General features: G+C 38.9%; 1 protein-coding gene across 2 annotated transcripts in view; it reads left to right on the top strand.

The window, feature by feature from the left end:
• LOC144020576 (ephrin type-A receptor 3-like) overlaps nucleotides 1-19,759 on the top strand; it is a 141,455-nt gene that overhangs the window by 90,726 nt on the left and 30,970 nt on the right. For both annotated transcript variants that reach the window (XM_077524206.1, XM_077524197.1), the window contains exon 10: nucleotides 2,241-2,349. In XM_077524206.1, the coding sequence (XP_077380332.1) occupies nucleotides 2,241-2,349 (109 nt within the window). The remainder of the gene's footprint in view (nucleotides 1-2,240; nucleotides 2,350-19,759) is intronic.

Here is a 19,759-nt window from a genome sequence, read left to right as displayed (position 1 = left end):
CTGGACAATAAAACATATATTGTACCAAACTTGTCATTGAACTGGTATGTGTGCAAAATGTTTGGCACTTATAGTAAGACTTCAGAATTTAATTATTTCGCTACATTTTCATTATGGCTGAGTGATTGTTATGAGGACAACAAGGGCACTTTATAGTAATATTGACTCGGCTAAGAACAAAACAGATTATTCTGAAGTGGCCGGTACATAAGTCTCATTGAGAGTTACAGGAATCTAGAAAAAGAAACAAAGGCCTGCTTTTCATTAGTGAATTTTCAGTCAACTGTATTCATTATTAAATTTATCAGTTTCACATAATTGCACATATTTAAAAAATAATTTACTAAAAGGTACTGCCAATTTTTTTCATGTGTAATATATAAAACACACTTTCTCTTGCTTTTTTTTGTTTTTTTTGTGTTACTGTCATTCAGTTGTATCGTCACTTCATCACGGGCCAACGATTTTCTTGCAACGGAGTCCCCATAATCTGCTCTTCAAAGTGCACATTGATTCTCAGATGGCCGGGCATAGAGGGCCATAAATCTCTTAATGTACAGCAGTGTGGATATAGATCGTGCGGCATACAGTGGGAACACATTAGCCTACTAATCAGTGAATAATCAATGAATAGGTTTCTGCTTCTGCTCTGCGACATACTGGAATGCAAACAGCTGGAATATGTCATTGTCAACATTTGCACTTTTTTCCACTGTGCAATTCACAGACAAGTTCAGTGCTGTATTATTACAATTGTATAAGACCCGGAGCTGCATGTACTATTACGGCAAGCAGCTTCAATATGTAGAAGCTGAGTTTGACTATGGGATTACCATTGTAGATATTAACAAGGCCTTTCTTACTACCTACCGGTAGATATCTGCCTCGTCATTTCACATAAGAAAAATTGAGTTCCTTTTGCCATTCACGTGAATGGGGTTCGTTGACATTACAGACAGCAAGCAACAAATCAGTTTCAGAGATCTGCTTGTCAATACTGTAATGGATATATCTGCAATTGAATTGTTCATTTCCCGTTTGAGATAACTACAATTTGATGCTGACTAGTAAGAATTCCACATAGATATCTACAACTTTATTTTGGCATTGCTTTAAGTGACCTCTTCAGGGCAGAGGTTGCATCAAAACCCTCTGTATATTCTAGCATTAAGAAAAAAAAAAGAAAAAAAAAGTGTAAATAAGTTTTTGGGACCATGGCAATATTTAAAATAGAACATATTTATACATTTTGGGAGCAAATGAGTTCATGTTAACTCATTCACTGCCAGTCATTATAGAAAATTTTTACATTTCCAATACTCACGTGATATTACATTCAATAATTATATATAAACCGAATCTACCAAATAACAGAATAGACTCCCTACTTTTTGTCCCGTCCCGTTCTTTTATAATTGACAGCAGAAAAATGTAGGTTTGCCAAAATACAGCCATTTCTCCCATGGACTCTGAAACTGTGTTTATTTCCTATAAAATGGGGCAATGATGTCATCTACCGGTGGTTGGGCATCAGTAAAGTTGTTTCCAAGTTTGATATTTACAGTGGAGCATGCTCAGATTCGCCCCCATTTAGCACCGCTCTAAAAAATACAATTGACAAGTATACTTGTCAAAGGCAGTGAATGAGGGCTTGCCATATAGTCGTGGTAGGAGGTCATATTGTGCAGGTATCCCTAATAATGTGTCCGGTGAGCGTGCACGAAGCCAAGCTCGCTTCAAAGTCATATTAATGTTATCAAATCAAATCAATGCTAATTATTATTAAAGAATTTATGTGTGTCAGATAAATGCAACCGATCACTAACCACACTTAATTGAGGGAATTAATTTGCCAACAGACATACACACATGCACGCGCTGATGCACTCGCGCTCAGCTAAGCCAGATAAATGGGATATTTGTTGTGATTAATTGCTTGATCGGTGTGGTGTAGAAAAAAAAAAAAAATCAATGTGTCCGGAAAGTTCTGGCCAGTAGTCTTGTTATATGCAACGTTGGACAGCGCGGGCCCGAGTGCGAATTGCTCTCACGTCTTCTCTCGGTGCCTCACAGGCAGGCGATGCAAGAAGTGCTTTTCATCAGGAGCCTTGCTTACTATTCCATCGAGCTCCCTCGCTCGCTTTTATCACTTTGCTGCTGTCTTGTATTATTTATTTATTTGCAATTGCTACTGCTGCTTTTATTAAATCTGCTACCCTCCCTCTGTCCGCTCTCTGCAGACGTCTTTGCCATCGGAGACCCGAACCAGACCACCATTCTGGCCATATCCATCGCAGGTGGCGTCGTTCTCCTCATCTTCCTGGTGACGTGCTTCGTTGTTAGCGGAAGGTGAGCTCAAACATTCAAAATGAGCGTGTCGTGACAGAAAGCGATGTTGCCCTTTCCAACTTGTGTAGTTGAAGCTGTGCAATCGCACAAGAACGTACTAAATGCACACATGAGCTAGAACAGCCCTTTGGTCTTTTTTTTTTTTTTTTATTTAGGTTTAATACCGAGGGATTACGGTACTGGTGGGTGAACCACGGCAGTGCTTCCAACTTTTGACATTTAAGCACAACTAAAGGCTGTGTTAGTCTTTGTGTAAAGAACGCAGAGAGTGCCTCCTTTCAAGGTTAATATCACGTCTCAAGGAAGGCCACACAGGGGATGGAGAACAGAGGGAGAAAACAATATAAAATCATGCAGACCGGTTAGAGTTGAGAAGATGAAAGGAAGTGAATTAGCCTCTCTGGAAGTGCACTAAAGGAAAGGCGAAGGGAGGAGTGTTTAGTTTAAAGTTAGCAAACAATTAGCAAAATGTCATTACTAAAACATTACCAAGATGACCAAACTCAGCCCAGAATAGCATGAAATCCCCTCAGAACCTCACATTCAAAAAAATAATTTAAAATGCTCGCTGTGGTCTTGTGGAAGCAAAATTCCTGTTTCAACTTCACCGTCACATTATACTTCCACTTAGCCACAGCGTTCAAGCTAGACCCAGAGTGCAATTTGTCTCTTTGACTGATTATTAACAGCCAACTTGGCTACCCCAGTTAACTCTTTGATTGCCAAAAACGTATAATAACGATGAATAAAATCATGATGTATGCCGCCATAAACGGAAAATGACGTCAACTACGTTTTTTCTTTTAAATCAAACAAAATTGAAATGCTGCCCGGTCAATGTGTTATGGAATCAAAAACAACTACTAACTATGGCCAGCAGATGGCAGCATTGTATCTCTTTTCAATGGGCTGCCGGTGTTATGGAATTACAATGAAACATGACGGAATCTGATGAAATAGAAAGTTTTCAAGGATGACACGTGAATGATCAAAGCCTTTGTCACATTAAATCTAATTCACAAAGCGTCACAAAAATAAAATAGTCACTGTTGTGGAGAAAATGTATCATTTCACAAAAAGCTTTTCTTCTCCTTATCTTTTAATTTTTGCTTGTCACTCAAATGACCTATATTCAAATGGTGATTACTAAAGAACAAAATAAGATAGAAACGTACTCCCCCCCCAATGAAAGAATGGAACACGATCTTTCATTTGGGACTCCCCATGTTTGTGTAGTAAAAGCACACAATATTCCGTTTACCTCGAAAGATGAGTTAAAATGCTTGAAATCGTCTGGCACTGTCGGGTTGTTTTTTGGATAACGTGTGGCAGTCAAAGAGTTAAAAAATAATAATTGGGAGCTTCTCGAATTTGACCCCACAAATAAACCATGGGCGGTGTAAAATAGCACCAAAAAGCTTGAACACTTTCATAAGAAGTAGAGATGGGCAAGTACCGATACCAGATATTGGTATCGGGTGGATACCCGGCCTTATTTCACGGTATCGGTATTCACGACAATACCGGTATCGTCTGCCCTCTTGTGTCCGTTTTATGATCAGCAACTAGAAATTGGAAGAACCGGCTAATTTGTGCTCTGTCAATGTGCAGGATCCTTTCGTCCATGCTTTGTGCTGTTCTGCTTTTAATTTATCACACTCATTATAATCCCTCAAGGAGAAAATTCAATTTACACTCTGCTGTATATTTCGAGTTGCACAGACACACGCAGACAAGCATGCAAGGAGAGATTCAGAGAGGCGTGCAAACAGTCCTGCACCACTTGAGCACTGAGCGAAGGGCTGCCTTGCTCAAGGGCACCTCAAGCAGACTAGCGTCTCTCCAACAACCAGGGACCACTTTTGTCTGCAATAGGCCTCGAGTCTGTGACTCAGCAAATCCTTCCAGATGAAGGCTGGCACGAAGATCTTTGGAAAAGAGCTTCACGTTGGGATCAGTCGACATCTGTGGTGGTGACAAAAGAAAGGGATAAAAAAAAAAAAGGATGTGTGGAGAAAATGTGTTAGCAAATGAGAGGAAAGTAGAGACAAAATGAATAGAATTCAGATGGAATGAATTAAGGATGAGAGGATGATGAGGGTATGGAAACAAAGTGAAAGTCATGGAAATGGAAGGGAGAGGATATGAGAAGATAAGGAGGAAATGAAATGACATGAGAGAAAGAAAACGACATGAAATGAAAGATGAGTATTGGAAAGAGGAATGCATGGAGATGTGAAAATGAATAAAGAGGATGAACAGTAAGAAAAAAGAGCAAGAGTGGTCCTGGAGAGGTGATAAGAGAAGGAAATGAAAATAAAGTAGGAGATGAAAGGATGAGGGGCAAACAAAAACAAAGTGCTGCATTGGCTTGAGATACAAGTGACCCGAGTTTTCCGATATGTCGTTAGTTCACGTTTTTGCTTTGACATACGAGCGAGCGCTGTAGATGGCAGTGAAGTCAGCTCACTTCACAACAAGCAGCAAGTTACCATCAAACTAAACATCACACCAAAAAATAATTACGTGTATTTAACTCAGCCACATGACTTTGCATTCAAAGCATGTGTTGTGATCTGGAATGTCCGTCATCTCCCATCCAACGGCCCCGCTACACCCGGGTGATGAGTTTTTGATCAGGACTACACATGCCAGTCAGGGCTAAAAGCGTTTTGGAGTTTTCATTTTATAGTTTGGTTTTATTTGGGTTTGACATTGTTTTTTTTTTTTTTTTTTTTTTTTTTGTTTTTTTTTTTTTTTTTTTTTTTAAGAGACAGTTTAGTTTGTTTAGTTTGTCATATTTTTAGTATAAAGTTGTATTTTATTTATTTATTGTATCTGGAGTAAAATATAGCTTCAGCTATTTATGTTGGTTTTATTTTATTACATTAATGATTTTTTTTTCTGTTTTAGTAACATAATAATAATAATAATAATAATAATAAATCAGATTTCGGTAGCACTTTTCTGGGCAATCAAAGATGTTTTCATTAACAATAATAACCTTGATACTGTGGATGAATTGCTGATGGTACACGAACAATCGTCACTACTATTATTTATTTATCCTTTGTGAATAATGAATAATATAACTGCAGTTAAATTGAGTCACTTTCAGCAGTTGTGAAAGTTGAGGGCCAAGTTGCCAAAAGGAGACACAGTAAATTCTCTGTTTTATTTCATTCATATATATTATAAAGTACAATATTGGAAAGTGCTATTTGTTTATTAAAACACATTATAAAACGTTTTATTGGGATTTTTGTGGAAGGCTGGATTGCATTATTGGCATATCTATCCATATCAATTGAAGAAGATTGCAACTTGTATTTGAAGGCACTGCTGTAACTGAAAGTAATGAACATGAAGAGGAGGATTTGCGGAAAAGAAAAAGAAATGAAGCATTATGGGAAAATGAAGAAGAGAAGGGAAAGAAAAAGCAGTCTTGAAAGGAGAAGAGGAAGAAATAAGATGAGGATGAATGCAGGGAGATGAGAAAATGAGGCGACGGTGAGGAAAGGTGAGGAAAAAGGAAGAATGGGTGATGAGAGCTGAAGAACATGAAAAGAAAGAAACTATAAGGAGATGAAAAGGGAAAAGTGGGTTGGAAAAAGGGATGACATCTGTGACTTACTGCGGCGCGCGAGTAAAAGTTTAACCTCTATGAGCTCCTACTAGATTAACAACAGGTTAAGAACAACACACACTTATGCACATGCACACGCGAACGCACACTAATGAACACACTAAAAACATTAGTATTGATTGAGGTGATTGCTTATCAGGCGGAGTGCTCTATTCACTATTGAGTCGGAGCGATGTAATCAGGCCAAGACTCGCCTGTAAAGCAACACAGACAAGCGCACAAACACACACGCATTTCACATTTACAGATCACGTCAACATTTTTTTTTTTTTTAACCAAAGGGGAATTATGAGCTTGCGCGCATGAGACGTAAAACAAGCCGTTAAATGTCGCACGTTTTGTACACGCGTGATGCAGTCACACTCGGCTAATAAGCTCTCACAGGCCGAGAGGTGTTAACTGAGTTTTACAGGAGGGTCGATGCGCTGACATCAATTTTAGGTCGCTTCCTCTGTCGCTGTCTGCCTCCATCTTCACCCTATTTAGACACGGGGACGCACCGGGGAGGAAGCGGTGTTGATTACCGCTCTCGATTAAACAGCATCTGCGCAGCTGTCAAAAGTTGTGCGTCGTGCGCATGAGGCGGGGCTCTGACTTGTGTGTTTTATGTCGGGGGAACGAGGCGAAGATCAAAGCTGCATTGGGGAGTCGAGAGCAGCAGCGGCTGGAACTCGAATGTGATGAAAAGTCAGAAGGGTAGCCTGAATTAGTCTGAAAAACAATCTAATGACTTTTTTTTCCCTCAATTTTGCAATTGTGATTTATTTTTGAAGGTCCTCTTCCCATGTGTGTTTTAACAATCACAAGCAATAAATTAATCTGTAGTACTTTAAACCACATCAGATGTATTATACATAAATGCTTTGCTCTTATATCTTATGTTTATGCTAAAATAAAGGTAAAAGAACCATGAATGTGGTTACTGATCTTGAAGTTTTTTTTTTTTTTTTTATCTACTTCAAAACCTACTAAAGACTTCGACTTGTAGTCTTTTAAGTGTTCACTATGACAACTTCACAATATTATACAAATCAAGTAAACAATCATCGAGATATGTACTGTATTTAAATATAAACAAAATATACATCTACATTTCTACATGTTAGGGATGGGAATGGATCAATACCAGGTATCAGTATCAGGCTGATACCAGCCTTATTTCAAGGTATTGGTGCTTGTGACGCCCTCTTACGGATTTTTTTACGATCAGGAACTATAAATTAGAATAGAAAATTGCTATTAATTACAACACATTTTGCAAATCAGCAAATGGAATTCTTGTAGGACGAAATGTTGACATTTTTAGACAGACACAGATGGACATGCATGACATAATCACCTTTATTTCTTTTCCAGCCATCCATTATATATATATATATATATATATATATATATATATAAAGCTAATTAAAACGTATGGGGCCTATTCACTAAAGGTTTGCGTCGCCTTTGCTCCGCGCTAACTGGCAAAAATGGAGCAATTAGGGAGTGCCTAATTCACAAAACACACGCAGATGGGGAAATCCGTCACTAAGTGCTCTGCCGAATAGATTACGTCACGGTGCGCCGGTGTTATTTGCGCGTATGTAAATTAGGTAATTTGCATACATTTGCCGCAAAATATGTCCACCCCAATGCAAATGAGACTCATTGATATGCAGCGTCTAATTCACGAACGCCAGCGCAAATAGCCACACCGCATTTGCGTGATGCAAATAACGTTTTTGGAAAGCATGTATTAACCTGATGCAACCTCGATCCCAGGATCATGACAGCAGTGCATGGCACAGTGCACCGTCGCTCTCTGGCTGTTCTCGCAGAGAGGAGAGAGAGAGAGAGAGAGAGAGAGAGAGAGAGAGAGAGAGAGAGAGAGAGAGAGAGAGAGAGAGAGAGAGAGAGAGAGAGAGAGAGAGAGAGAGAGAGAGAGAGAGAGAGAGAGAGAGAGAGAGAGAAGGGGGCATTCCTCAATGTTGGTTTAGGTAGGACAATGTAACCCGGGCTGATCGGCAATGGCGGGGAGGCATTTTACGATCATTTTTACGTGCCAGATGCATACTGTATGCCGACACCAACTTCTGAATATAGATTTTTTTTAAACGATCGCACCAATAATTTGTACTTTATGAATGACTGACGTTGACGTCGTCGTTTTCTCTGCTCTGTACAGCTTAATGGCACTCTCAACGTTTACTCTCGGTCCAACCTCGCTTTCTGATAATGTCATCTTTCTCGCAACTGTTACTATAACAACCATGTTCTTGGCGCAAATCCATTGCCATGTGTGGTAAATCAGGTGCAAATTTGCTCCAAGCTGTCAGTTTTGTGGGCGTGTTTGCGCCGGTATACGATTAGCGCAATATCCTTCGTGAATATGTGGGTAACTGGGCGCAGACTGCGGGTGCGGTTGTGGTGCAATATTTCGCTCTATTACCGGACGCAGCGCATTCTTAGTGAATATGCCCCTATGTGTTTTGTTAAAACTACTCCTACAAGTACAATTTACCCAAAAGGTTGCTTATGTAAATGTAACACAGTAAATGTAGCTTGATGTCACCAACCTCTGCTGTTAGGTTATTGTTACACCATAACTGGAAAGATGAAAAACTGTCAAATGTTCCTCAGATGCTGCTCAGCTCTGACAAATCGCACCAGTTACGCTTGTATGGGTGCCATTATTGCTCTGCAAGCGCAGGCGTGGAAGTGTGTGTTTGTGTGCGTACTTGCCACTTCTGGTCCCCATGGGGGGGGGGGCTTTGGCAGGCTGGCAGGTGTGAGTGGTGGGACGCGAGCGAGCGACTGGCATAACCATGAATCCAGCAGATGGCCTTTCACTCAAAAGTGCGCTCCCGCACGCCCCCTCCCCTTACGTCCTCACTTTCTCTCGCTCCTTGTTAAACATGTTACAGCTTCTGCCTCGCAGCATCTGTGTGTATCCCGTCTAGTGTGCCATCTAATGACGCTTACAGTCTTGGTACGCAGTGGATAGCGGACGGGTTTGTTTCCCTGACACACTGTTGTGTGTTAGCGATGTTTTAATTTGTTGATATTTGATGGTCGGATTGGCAGAGGTGAAAAGTAGCCACCACTGCGGTAAGAGTCGAAACAGTGATTCAATTCCTGTACTTAGAAGTTCTCAGACTCTAAAATGTACTTCAGCAAACACACACAGACACACGATCGGCGTGGAAGTGCCAATCCACAGCGGCCAATGTTACATAATCCGCACGTGGAGATCTTCATGCAGTTCCTTTGAAATGTACTGCCAATCTCCTGCATCTACATGCCATGTCGACCGCATCGCTCTCTCCGCACTGCAAGGGAATGAAGGGAGGCAGTTCGATTGGCTGGGAGCTGGACGTGTTCTCTCCCACATTGGCGTAATTACAATGAAACATTCTTGTACCCAACAACATTGGAAAATTCTCTGAAATAAGGTCGTGGATGGTGGATATGTTTCTTCTCCAAATCTGTTGCCATTGCCAGCAATGCACTCGGCTTCACGTTCCTCCATGCTGCTGCTTTTCCTGTATTTTTATGCCTTCTAAGAGCAGAACTCATCAGTCACGATTACGTAATCTCTTTCTATTAACATCTTTTTATGTAATTTTCCCTGGATGTTGAAAAAAAAGCAACTAGCCTATTTTGACAAAGTAAACAGTGGAGATAGCCATTTTCTCATGTTAGGGGTGAAAGTAAAGCGTCATTACCGTATTATGGACATTTAGATTTTGTAATGGGAAATCATCATTGAGAATGAATAGAGATTTTTTTTTTTCTGGGTATTGTAGTGGTGAAAGTTTTTGGTAAGTTGGATTTTTTTTGTATGAAAATTGAATGATCTGAACATTTGGATCTTGGATCTCTGGAGACGATGTGAATCTTCATCCATCCATCCATCCATCCATCCATCCATCCATCCATCCATCGAATAGACTGAAGGTAGAAATCAACAAAGCCTCTTCATGTGGGTGTTGCGAGTCTCTCCAGTAACAATAAAGATTTGGCATCTGAAGCATTGTGTGCATGAGACATTCCAAAAAAACAGGCAAGCCTATTGTGTATATGTGGGATGTGATGATATTCGAATGATGTTATTAGAAGCATTTGGATGTTTTGCTTGGGTGCTAGCGCTTTCAATTAAACTAGAGGGTGTAACCCAACGCGCCTGAAAAGTACCGCAGTCTTGGAAGCTGTTGCCCCTGGTGCAAAACAATTTCACTCAGGCTTCATGCAAATGAGCAGATGTTGCAATGTGATTGATCAAACAGCCTATAAAAAAAAACGAACCTTTTTTTGTTCTAGTTGTAGAGCGTATAGTCCATTGAGATGTATTTATTAGGCATTTTACAATCATGACCTCATCAAGCAAGTGACATCATTAGGGGTATTACACTGATCTACATACGGATCTATTTGCATATATAAAAATACACTTCACTTGATGATACACCACCGGTCTGCCTTTCTCCTGTGACCGTAAAAATCCTGCTCCGTTCCCGTATTGCAGCTCTCAGCCTCTCCTCATTCCCGCCCACTTGCTTCTTTTTATCCATTTCCATTCTCCTTAATGAGAAGGAGCTAATTGAAATGTTTCCAAACAGGGTGCTAATGAAACATAGACAGATTTATTAGTCATAACTCTTCCACTAATCATTTCCCCGTCTTAATAATTAGCCTGCGCTGAGTAAATCTTTTTACACTGTGGTCAGAGATCGTTGAGCCGGTGCCAGACAGGGACAAGATGGAGATTGGGTCGGATTGGACTTTGTTAGAACACTCCGCCTGACTGCTTTTTTTTTTTTTTTGCTCTCGTTGTTATTTTGTTTTCGCTCTGTGCTGTTGAGCTGCTAAATTAATTATTGGGGTATCTAGGCAGAGAAAATGTTTGGTCATTCAGGTGGTGTGCTCAGACACATTTTTGCTGTGAAATAACAAGATGGTGAATTTAATCCATCAATTTCATTCTCAGTAATTAGTTTTAATTTAATGGCTTGATATTAAATGGAATCGCCATTAGTAATCACCGCGAGTAATGAAAGCAGCAGTGTGTGTGTGCGTGGTAAGGTGAGTTGGCGCGGAAAGCAGGATAGATGTCATGCCGGAGGGGTGACTAACAACGTACTGATTTCATTTCTCTCGTCATTCTGATTAGCAGAGGGAAAATAATGTGGCGAGACAGGAAATGAAAGTGGAAAGGAGACGGGACGAGACTGTGTTCATATACGCGTGCATCCGAGCCTTTCTGACTCTTGGTGGTTGCGGACCGCATCAATTTCTCCTCCCATCTCCCAGCTAGCAGCCTGACTCTAATCCAATAAGATGCGGCCAGTCGTATAAAACAAAGCAGGTGATGCGACACGCCGCTGAACTACAAGCGCTTTATTAGCTGCTACTGTCTCATGCTAACATCAGTCCAAGGTTATTCACTAGCATGACACACGTCACACACGATGGCGTATCACCACATAAATGATGGGTATAAAAAGTCGACACACCCCTGTTCAAATGCCTGGATTTTGTGCTAAAAATTTTGTGTTGTTTTTTTTTCCCCACCATGAACTCATTTGCCTCTCAACTGCAAAGATCGGTTGCAGAAATGGTAGTTATTACACAGACGGCCAGCAAGTGGCAGCAGAGCAAAGGAGATCAACCAGGGCCATGTTGAAAAAAAGCTCAATTATTTACTTTACTTTAATTTTCAATAGATTTGTGAAAACTGATGAAACTTAGCTCTCTTCTAATGCTAATTGCTGCAAAACGGAAACAGATAAAAACATACTTTTTTCCTGATGAAAGAAGAGACTTTAATCTTTCTTTTGATAGGTTCCATGTTTTTATAGCAATTGAACACAATATTCTGTGGGCCTTGCAAAATCAGTCAAAATCCAGTAAAACAGCCGGGAGCGAACGGGATTGCTTCTGTGAAAATGGCTGGGAGTGAATGAGTTAATGTGAACTACAATCCGTACAGCAAAATAAAAAAAATAAATAAATGTTTTTAAGATTGGAAATTATGAAAAGTGAATTATAGACAGTACCAAATACCAGTCAGGCTTCAGCTAGAAAATAAACGGAAAAGTGTCAGGAAATGTCTTCTAGAACATCTGAACTTTATGTGTGGTTAATGAGAAGCGCTTGAAATAGCGGCAAGTGCAGGCTGACTCCTATTTAGCACAAATTTGAATGTGGTTGGTTAATTTTGAACAGCCACATCCCCATTTATAATAGGGTGTGCACATTTGCGCAACCACATCATCTCAGTTGTTTATTTTTACTTCCACACTGGGAAACATTTAATTTTATTTTTCATTTAAATTATTGACCTTGAGCTCATTTTTTACAAGGGTGTAGGGGTGTTAAAAAAAATCGATTCTGCAATATATCGCGATATTACATCGCGCAATTCTCGAATCGATTCAATAGGTGGCCGAATCGATTTTTAAACATCCCATATTTGATGGAAAAATATTCACAAAATGTCTTAGGGTTCACACCTTAAGCATGAAAGAAAGTTATATTAATGGAACATTAAGCCTTCATATTTTATTTCAATGCTGTTCAAACATGAAACAGATTACAACCTGTATAAGACTGTAGTTTCAGTTAAATAAAATCTTACACTGTACAAGTTTACTGATTAGTATTTTTTAAATTTGAATAAAAAACAAAAATCGCAACAATCGACTTATGAATTCATATCGGGATTAATCGGTATCGAATCGAATCGTGACCAATGAATCGTGATGCAAATCGAATCGTCAGGTACTAGGCAATTCACACCCCTACAAGGGTGTGTAGACTTTTATATCCACTGGGCATGAAAAACAATTTTTTTTTAATGCCTTTTTTCATAGTTTACTGTGATGGTTTAATGTAGTTATTTATTGATTTATTTTTCCTCAGCTCTGGTTGTCCTCCCCTACAGCTTTCCGGTTTAATTTTAGCATAATTTTGCTAGTAGCTGTATCTCTGTATAAAACAAATAAGAAATACAGGTGCATTATGCAAGCATGTGAATAAATCCAGTCCTTTCTATTGAGGCTCTTTCTGTCATCCTCCACAACCCTGTGGAAATGGAGGTTCTTAGAATCTACTATGGCACGATGAATTACACAGCAGGTTGTTAAGTTTCAGAGAAAGTATGAATCAGTAGGATCGGTGCCTACTCTCACGACAGCTTTGAGTGAGACTAAAGGGAAAATGGCAGCAGCCACAGCAGCAGCTTAGCCTGAGGCAAATGAAGATTTTGCAAAATTGTGGCACAATCAAGAAATTGAGGGCTCCATTATGTTAAAAAAAAAAAAAGTTACATGTAATGTAAAGTTATTATTAGGCAAAGAGTAAAAGCAAGAAAGGACTGAAAATGCATGCATTAATATGCAGATAGATCAGTAGTGAGCATGGGCCGATTTCCGTTGCTGGTGCAAGCAGACAACTTTTCGCCTTGTAGAAAAAGTCGTTGCTTTACATTTTTATTTTTATTTTTTCAGTCACTGTGTGTAGAGAAAGCATTTTCAAAGTGTGTATATAAATGTACATATAAAATTAGGGATGGGCGAGTACCAATATACCAGGTATTGGTATCGGGCCGATACCAGTCTTTTTTTCAAGTACCGTATTTTCCACACTATAAGGCGCAAATTCAATGAATGACAAATTCAAAAACTTTTTCCACATATAAGGCGCTACAGTAGAGGCTGGGGTTACGTTATGCATCCATTAGATGGTGCTGCGCTAAAGGGAATGTCAACAAAACAGTCAGATAGGTCAGTCAAACTTTATTAATAGATTACAAACCAGCTTTCTGACAACTTAATTCACTCCCAAAATGAATAAATAACTGTTTTATTATTTTCTCTGAGGTAAAGTATTAGTATTAGCTAGCAATCCAAGATGGCGGGATCTTCTGCGCATGTGCGTCACCGATTGTGCAGGGTCACCGATAGCGTCTTGACAGCGAGACCTGTTGCGGCTCAATATTGATCCATATATAAGGCGCACTGGATTATAAGGCGCATGGCCAGCTTTTGAAAAAATTGAAGGCTTTTAGGTGCGGCTTATAGTCGTGAAAATACGGTACTCGAGTACTCGTGCCGCAGACGAGTACAAGCGACCGATGGCAGATGGGGAAGAGATTAAATGAGTCCTCCTTGCCTGTAACTGGCGCTAGCTTGCAGCAGTTTTCCACCAAAACTTCACCGGTTTGGAAATACTTCAAAATTGTGAATCTTAAACTAAAAGAGCATTTTTGTGTTTTATTTTGAGCGTTAAGACTATTGAAGAGTGACTGTGCTGTTTTTTTTGTCAAAATTAAAGGAAATATATTTGATTAAAAATATCTTTTAGCGATTTTTTTTATTTGGCAAAATGTACTACTGGTATCGGCAGTTGGTATCGGTATCGGTGAGTACTGCGGGTCTGAGTATCGGTATCGGCATCGATCTGAAAAAAAGTGGTATCGAACATCCCTATATAAAATATTACATTTATGAGAGTGCCACACATCACGCTTGGAAAAATTCAAAGTAACATTAATATAATACTATAAAACCGTCTTGAAGTGAACGTTTGCAACCAGCTATGAAAGTACTACAAATACTAGCATGGCTAACATCAGTTCATTTCTTTTCTAATGTTATTTAGCAAATCAGCAAAGAACAGACAATTTTATTTAAATATTTTGTTTTTTTTTCCAACATTTATTAATGTAGCTGCAAAGCATATTCAATGGGGAAAAAATTAAACCCAATCATTTCAAAATAATATGATAGAGAGCTGTAATTGCAACATTAACAAGTGACCTGACTACAGGCAACCAGAGATGGGAAAAGCAGGTCCAGAAAGTAAAAACCCTGCCACAGTTTGGCGTTAGCTACAGGTGCTTCTACTCAATCGGTAGGTAAACAAAATCATTATGAGAATCACCTGCGGCTAAAGCCAAACTCTGGCAGGGTTTTTACTAGGGGTGTGAATTGCCTAGTACCTGACGATTCGATTCGTATCACGATTCACAGGTCACGATTCGATTCGATACCGATTAATCCCGATACGAATTTATAAGTCGATTGTTGCGATTTTTTTTTCATTCAAATTTAGAAAATACTAATCAGTAAGCTTGTAGAGTGTAAGATTTATATGAAAATGTATTATTTATTTATCTGAAATTTCAGTCTTATAGAGGTTGTAATCTGTTTCATGTTTGAACAGCATTAAAATAAAATATTAAGGCTTAATGTTCCGTTCATATAACATTCTTCCATGCTCAAGGTGTGAATCCTAACCCGAAGTCAGACGTTTTGTTGAATATTTTTCCATTAAAAATGGAAGTTTAAAAATCGATTCACACACACACACAAAAAAAAAAAAAAAAAAAAGGCAATGATGATAAGACGTTGAATCGGTAAGACTACCGAATGAACAATTCTGAGCTCTTAAAAAAAAAATAAAAAAAAAATAAATAAAAAAAAATAAAAAATCGATTTTATTTTTATTGAATCGATTCGAGAATCGCGCGATGTAGTATCGCGATATATCGCCGAATCGATTTTTTTTTTTTTAACACCCCTAGTTTTTACTTTCTTGACCTGCTTTTCCCATCACTGCAGGCAACTGACCTTGCTTGTCATAGAGACTTCACTAGACGCAGTTGTAGTGAAGTCCAAAAGTTAATAACTGTCTATAGTTTCCAGAACAGAACAACAAAGCATTACCGGTACTTTGATATTAGTTAGGGCAAAACCTTGTCTTCAGCCGTCAGAAGATGGCAGCAAAGCACTACTTTTATATTTGACAGGTTTATGGCCTGAGCCCCAAAACAGCCAATAGAATTTTCAGGAAGTAACTGAGGATAATTTCTGAGAAAAAAAAAAATCCAAAAATATGTGAGATAGCATTGCTGATTTTCTTTTCTTCCAGTTTCTTTTGATTGTAATATAAATGAGATTATGCACCATCAAATCAAAGATAAAAAGTGATGTCCAACATCTGCATTTCACTTTGCTCAAGTATTTTTAGTCCAAAAACAATCTCCTGGTTGTAACAGTTGTTCACATTCCGGCCACGTTGCTGCGGCACAAGCACCGCCTCACCCTGTCTTTCCACATCCCTTATGTCACCCACTCGCCTTTTTTTTTTTTTCCTTATGGCTGCCCCCCTGCGCTCCTCGCTTTCCCCCCTTTGTGATTGCTTGTTAGTTGGTATGCAGGCATGGAACCCCATTGTGCTTTCTTGCCTGTCAGCGCTCCTTCGTATCCACTCCCTCACTTCCTTTCTTTTCCTTTCTTCCTTTCTGTTCGGCTCTTTTAGTCCACTCTTTCTATCAAAAACAGCACAACCCCAGAAGAGTAGAGAGCAAAGGAAAGGCCCAGAGTGGATAAATGGAAGGATGCCTGGGGAAGAAAGCTGTGATATATGGCGTATTGGACAAGGGAATGTTTTCACGAAAGGACAGAATTAGGAAATAAAATAACACCCCGAGAGAGATAAAGGCCGTAAAAGTGCGAATGACACGACGAGAGAAGAGGAAAAAAAGAAGGGGGGGAGGGGCTACGGCAATAATATTATGAGGATGGAGTTCTGTGAGGGAAGCTTGCTAGCAGAATGACAAATGGGTCTCAAGTGACAGAGTATTATATTAAAAAGTAAATTGATATGCAAATGTGGAGTGTGTAGCGTTTGGAGGACGGGGATAGCCTGTTGTCATCACTGAAGTGGAACAGAGAGAAAGGTGAGAGCTCGGCTGGGGTGGCAATACAGCGTACAGACGTCTATTAGCGTCTGAGCGTCTGACTGTGAGTGTTCATTGTACGTTTGCATTTATATTAAAGCTCCGTGTGTGCGCAGGATGGAACAAGAGCATATAGTGAGGTTGCGTGTCAGCAAAATAGTAGATAGCAATATATCCCACCGTTAGGGATGTAACGATATCCAAATATCACAAAACGATATTGTCACAATATGAGGGTCACGACACGATAATTAGCACGATATTGTGGGGGCGTTGGCGATATTTAAAAATGATCACAACATTGTAAAAAAGAGAGCTCATACTTATAAAAAAGGACAACATTGTGCTTTTGTACATAACAGCAATGCATATAAACCACCTACAATCTGTAATAACAATACTGAGGCACGTATTTGCTAATGCAAGCACACATTGATCGCTTCACAAGCAAATTAAGTTCCCCTTCATCTGACAATTAGCATAGATTTTAAACATAGAAGGCCAAAACATCCCTAATGAAAATGAAATTGCACTAATAAACTAGCCACTAGACGGTGCTCGAACTGCACAAATGGAAATAAACCTGACTTTTTTAATAGATGTGTTCCTTTTAAATATCGTGAACATGACGACGATATTGTGGCAATTTTAATATCACGATATCACGATATTGCCCTTATCGTGACATCCCTACCCACCGTGGCAAATTGTACCAACTTCTAACAGCGGGGCATCGGTGCAAAGAATCAGCCAGTGGGAATGCAAACATCCTCATTATAAACTTTACCTCACCACTCTAAATGTCAGCATGGAAACGTAAATACCTGTGAAATCCTAATCTATACCTGATATTTGCCTTTTGGGGGCAAGTTTATGCTGTAATTGTGCAAATGTAACACCAAAGACCTGTTGAGGCAATAAACTCCCCGACTAACTATACAAATGCCGGTTGCATAAATAAAGTTCCACGTACATGTCCTGTGGTCTTGGCAATGTGACAACCTTGCATGACTGACATGCAAGAGCAGAGGACTTTGTGTATGTGGCCCACACGATTCCACCTTTAGGCGATTGTCACAAGCTAGCCAAGGCAAAGTGACAAACGCGAAGAGACGGGCATGAATAAGGATTTAAGCGGAATCGGGACTCGAGCTGACGTTATTTAAATATGTAGGTCAGGAAAACCTGGTTGGGGATGCAACGTGGGTGCGTGTGTGTACTGGATGTGTGGTCAACATAGATGCTTCATTGAAAATGTACTTATGCTCGCAAGCTCTGGCAAGACATTTGCACATTTATTTTGGACAATATCTATTGTAATTTTGTGCTTTCTTTGCCGAATGTTTTTTTTTTGGGTGGGTTCGACTATGACAGTTGGTTTGAAAAGGAATATTATTTGATTAATCTGTTAATTTATCTTGCTCAGTTTTATATTCATAAATGTAAATGTGCAAAATCGAAACCTATTTTCAGTCCATCTCTACTTCCAAAAATAAGAAGTAAAAAACAACAACAAACAAAAAACAAACAAAAAAAAAACAGATGCTTCCTTTAGCACGACCTTTAGCACGGAAAACTGAAGATACATTCTGTTATTTAAATAAGTGAATTCTTGTCTCATTAGCTCTTATCAGGAGCTTGTTTGGGACATAAAAAAAACAAGTTTTGTTTTTACAACATCTACACAGTTTCAGCTTCAATGTATCAAATAGTCTGCCGTGGAAATGGATAATTGGCCACTTAACTAAGACATTACATCATAAAGGCACTAAAATAAAATTGTACATTCAGTTGAAATAGAAATACGTTCTTGGAGTATTATTGGAAACCACATGTAGACAACAAAAATCATTGAATAAGTTAAATATGTGACCTGCTCCGGTAAAAGGGTCCGCATGTTGGCAGGATCAAGCTACAGATATGGACGATATTAAACTGTTAATTTGTCCATTTTCAGATTTCTCCACAAATAGCTTCCTTGAGGTCTCTCGTTTTATTTCCAAGCAGCACAAAAGTCAGAATTGTAATAGAAGTGTATGAAAATAAGCAATTATTAGACAGTATGCCTCGTAACTAGGGGGAGTGTTTTTAGCCTAGTTGCTAGCGAACGCCGCCGCTTCTTGAGCAACAGTTTAAGAACAATCCGAATTTTCTGGCCTCAAACATAATTCACAAATGATTTATAGAAATGTTGTGAGGATTATTTATTCATTTGAGTACTCTGGAATTATGTGGGTTAGATAGCTGTGCAAATAATGTATTTATTTGTACGTACAGTATACATAAATATAATTTATTTGTCAAAGTATTCAAAAGCTGGAAATGGAGAGACTTGTGATCAGGCGGGAACTGGTGTTCTCAGAAAACACAAAACAAGGAAGGACTAACATTAATCTTGATCTAAAAATGTGTGGTTCAATTTCATCTTTTAAAAGAGTGTTTAAACTTAATGTAATTAGTGAATATATGAATTAAGCATTTAAAAAGTGTAAAAATCTTGTATTTATTTTGTTAGGTTGACTGGATAGACAATTTTTGGGTAAAAAGATTAGTTGTTGTTTTTTTTTTTCCTCAAGTGTTTTTGTTTCCTTTTCTTAATTTCATTCTGTTAGTTGATGAAATTTATTTTTGTTGGTCCTTTTAGAAGAAAAAAAAAGAAGCCGTAAGCTTGATAAACTGCGGCTTCACCCAACGGCAGGCGTATCAAACTCATTTTTGTCGCCGACCACTTTAGAGTCACAGCTTCCCTCAGACGCCCGTTATGACAGTGACAACAAATAAATGTTTAGTTGTCTCATCATATTACATATGCAGTGTACACAACAAATGATGGATTACTAAATTGGAAACCAGAAGTAAATGAGAATAATTATTATAGTTATAAATATTGTTCAAGTCACTGTAAAAAGGGTAAAAAAAAAAAAAAAAAAAAAAAAATTCTTGCAAAATGCCATTGTTATACCAATTTGAAATGTTGATACAGAATTTTGCAAGGATCATGGAAGTTGACACACGTGATTTGCTTTTCGGATCTGCCC

This window comes from Festucalex cinctus, chromosome 1, assembly GCF_051991245.1.
Source record: "Festucalex cinctus isolate MCC-2025b chromosome 1, RoL_Fcin_1.0, whole genome shotgun sequence".
NCBI classification, from domain to species: domain Eukaryota; kingdom Metazoa; phylum Chordata; class Actinopteri; order Syngnathiformes; family Syngnathidae; genus Festucalex; species Festucalex cinctus.
This window is presented reverse-complemented; position numbering and strand designations above follow the sequence as displayed.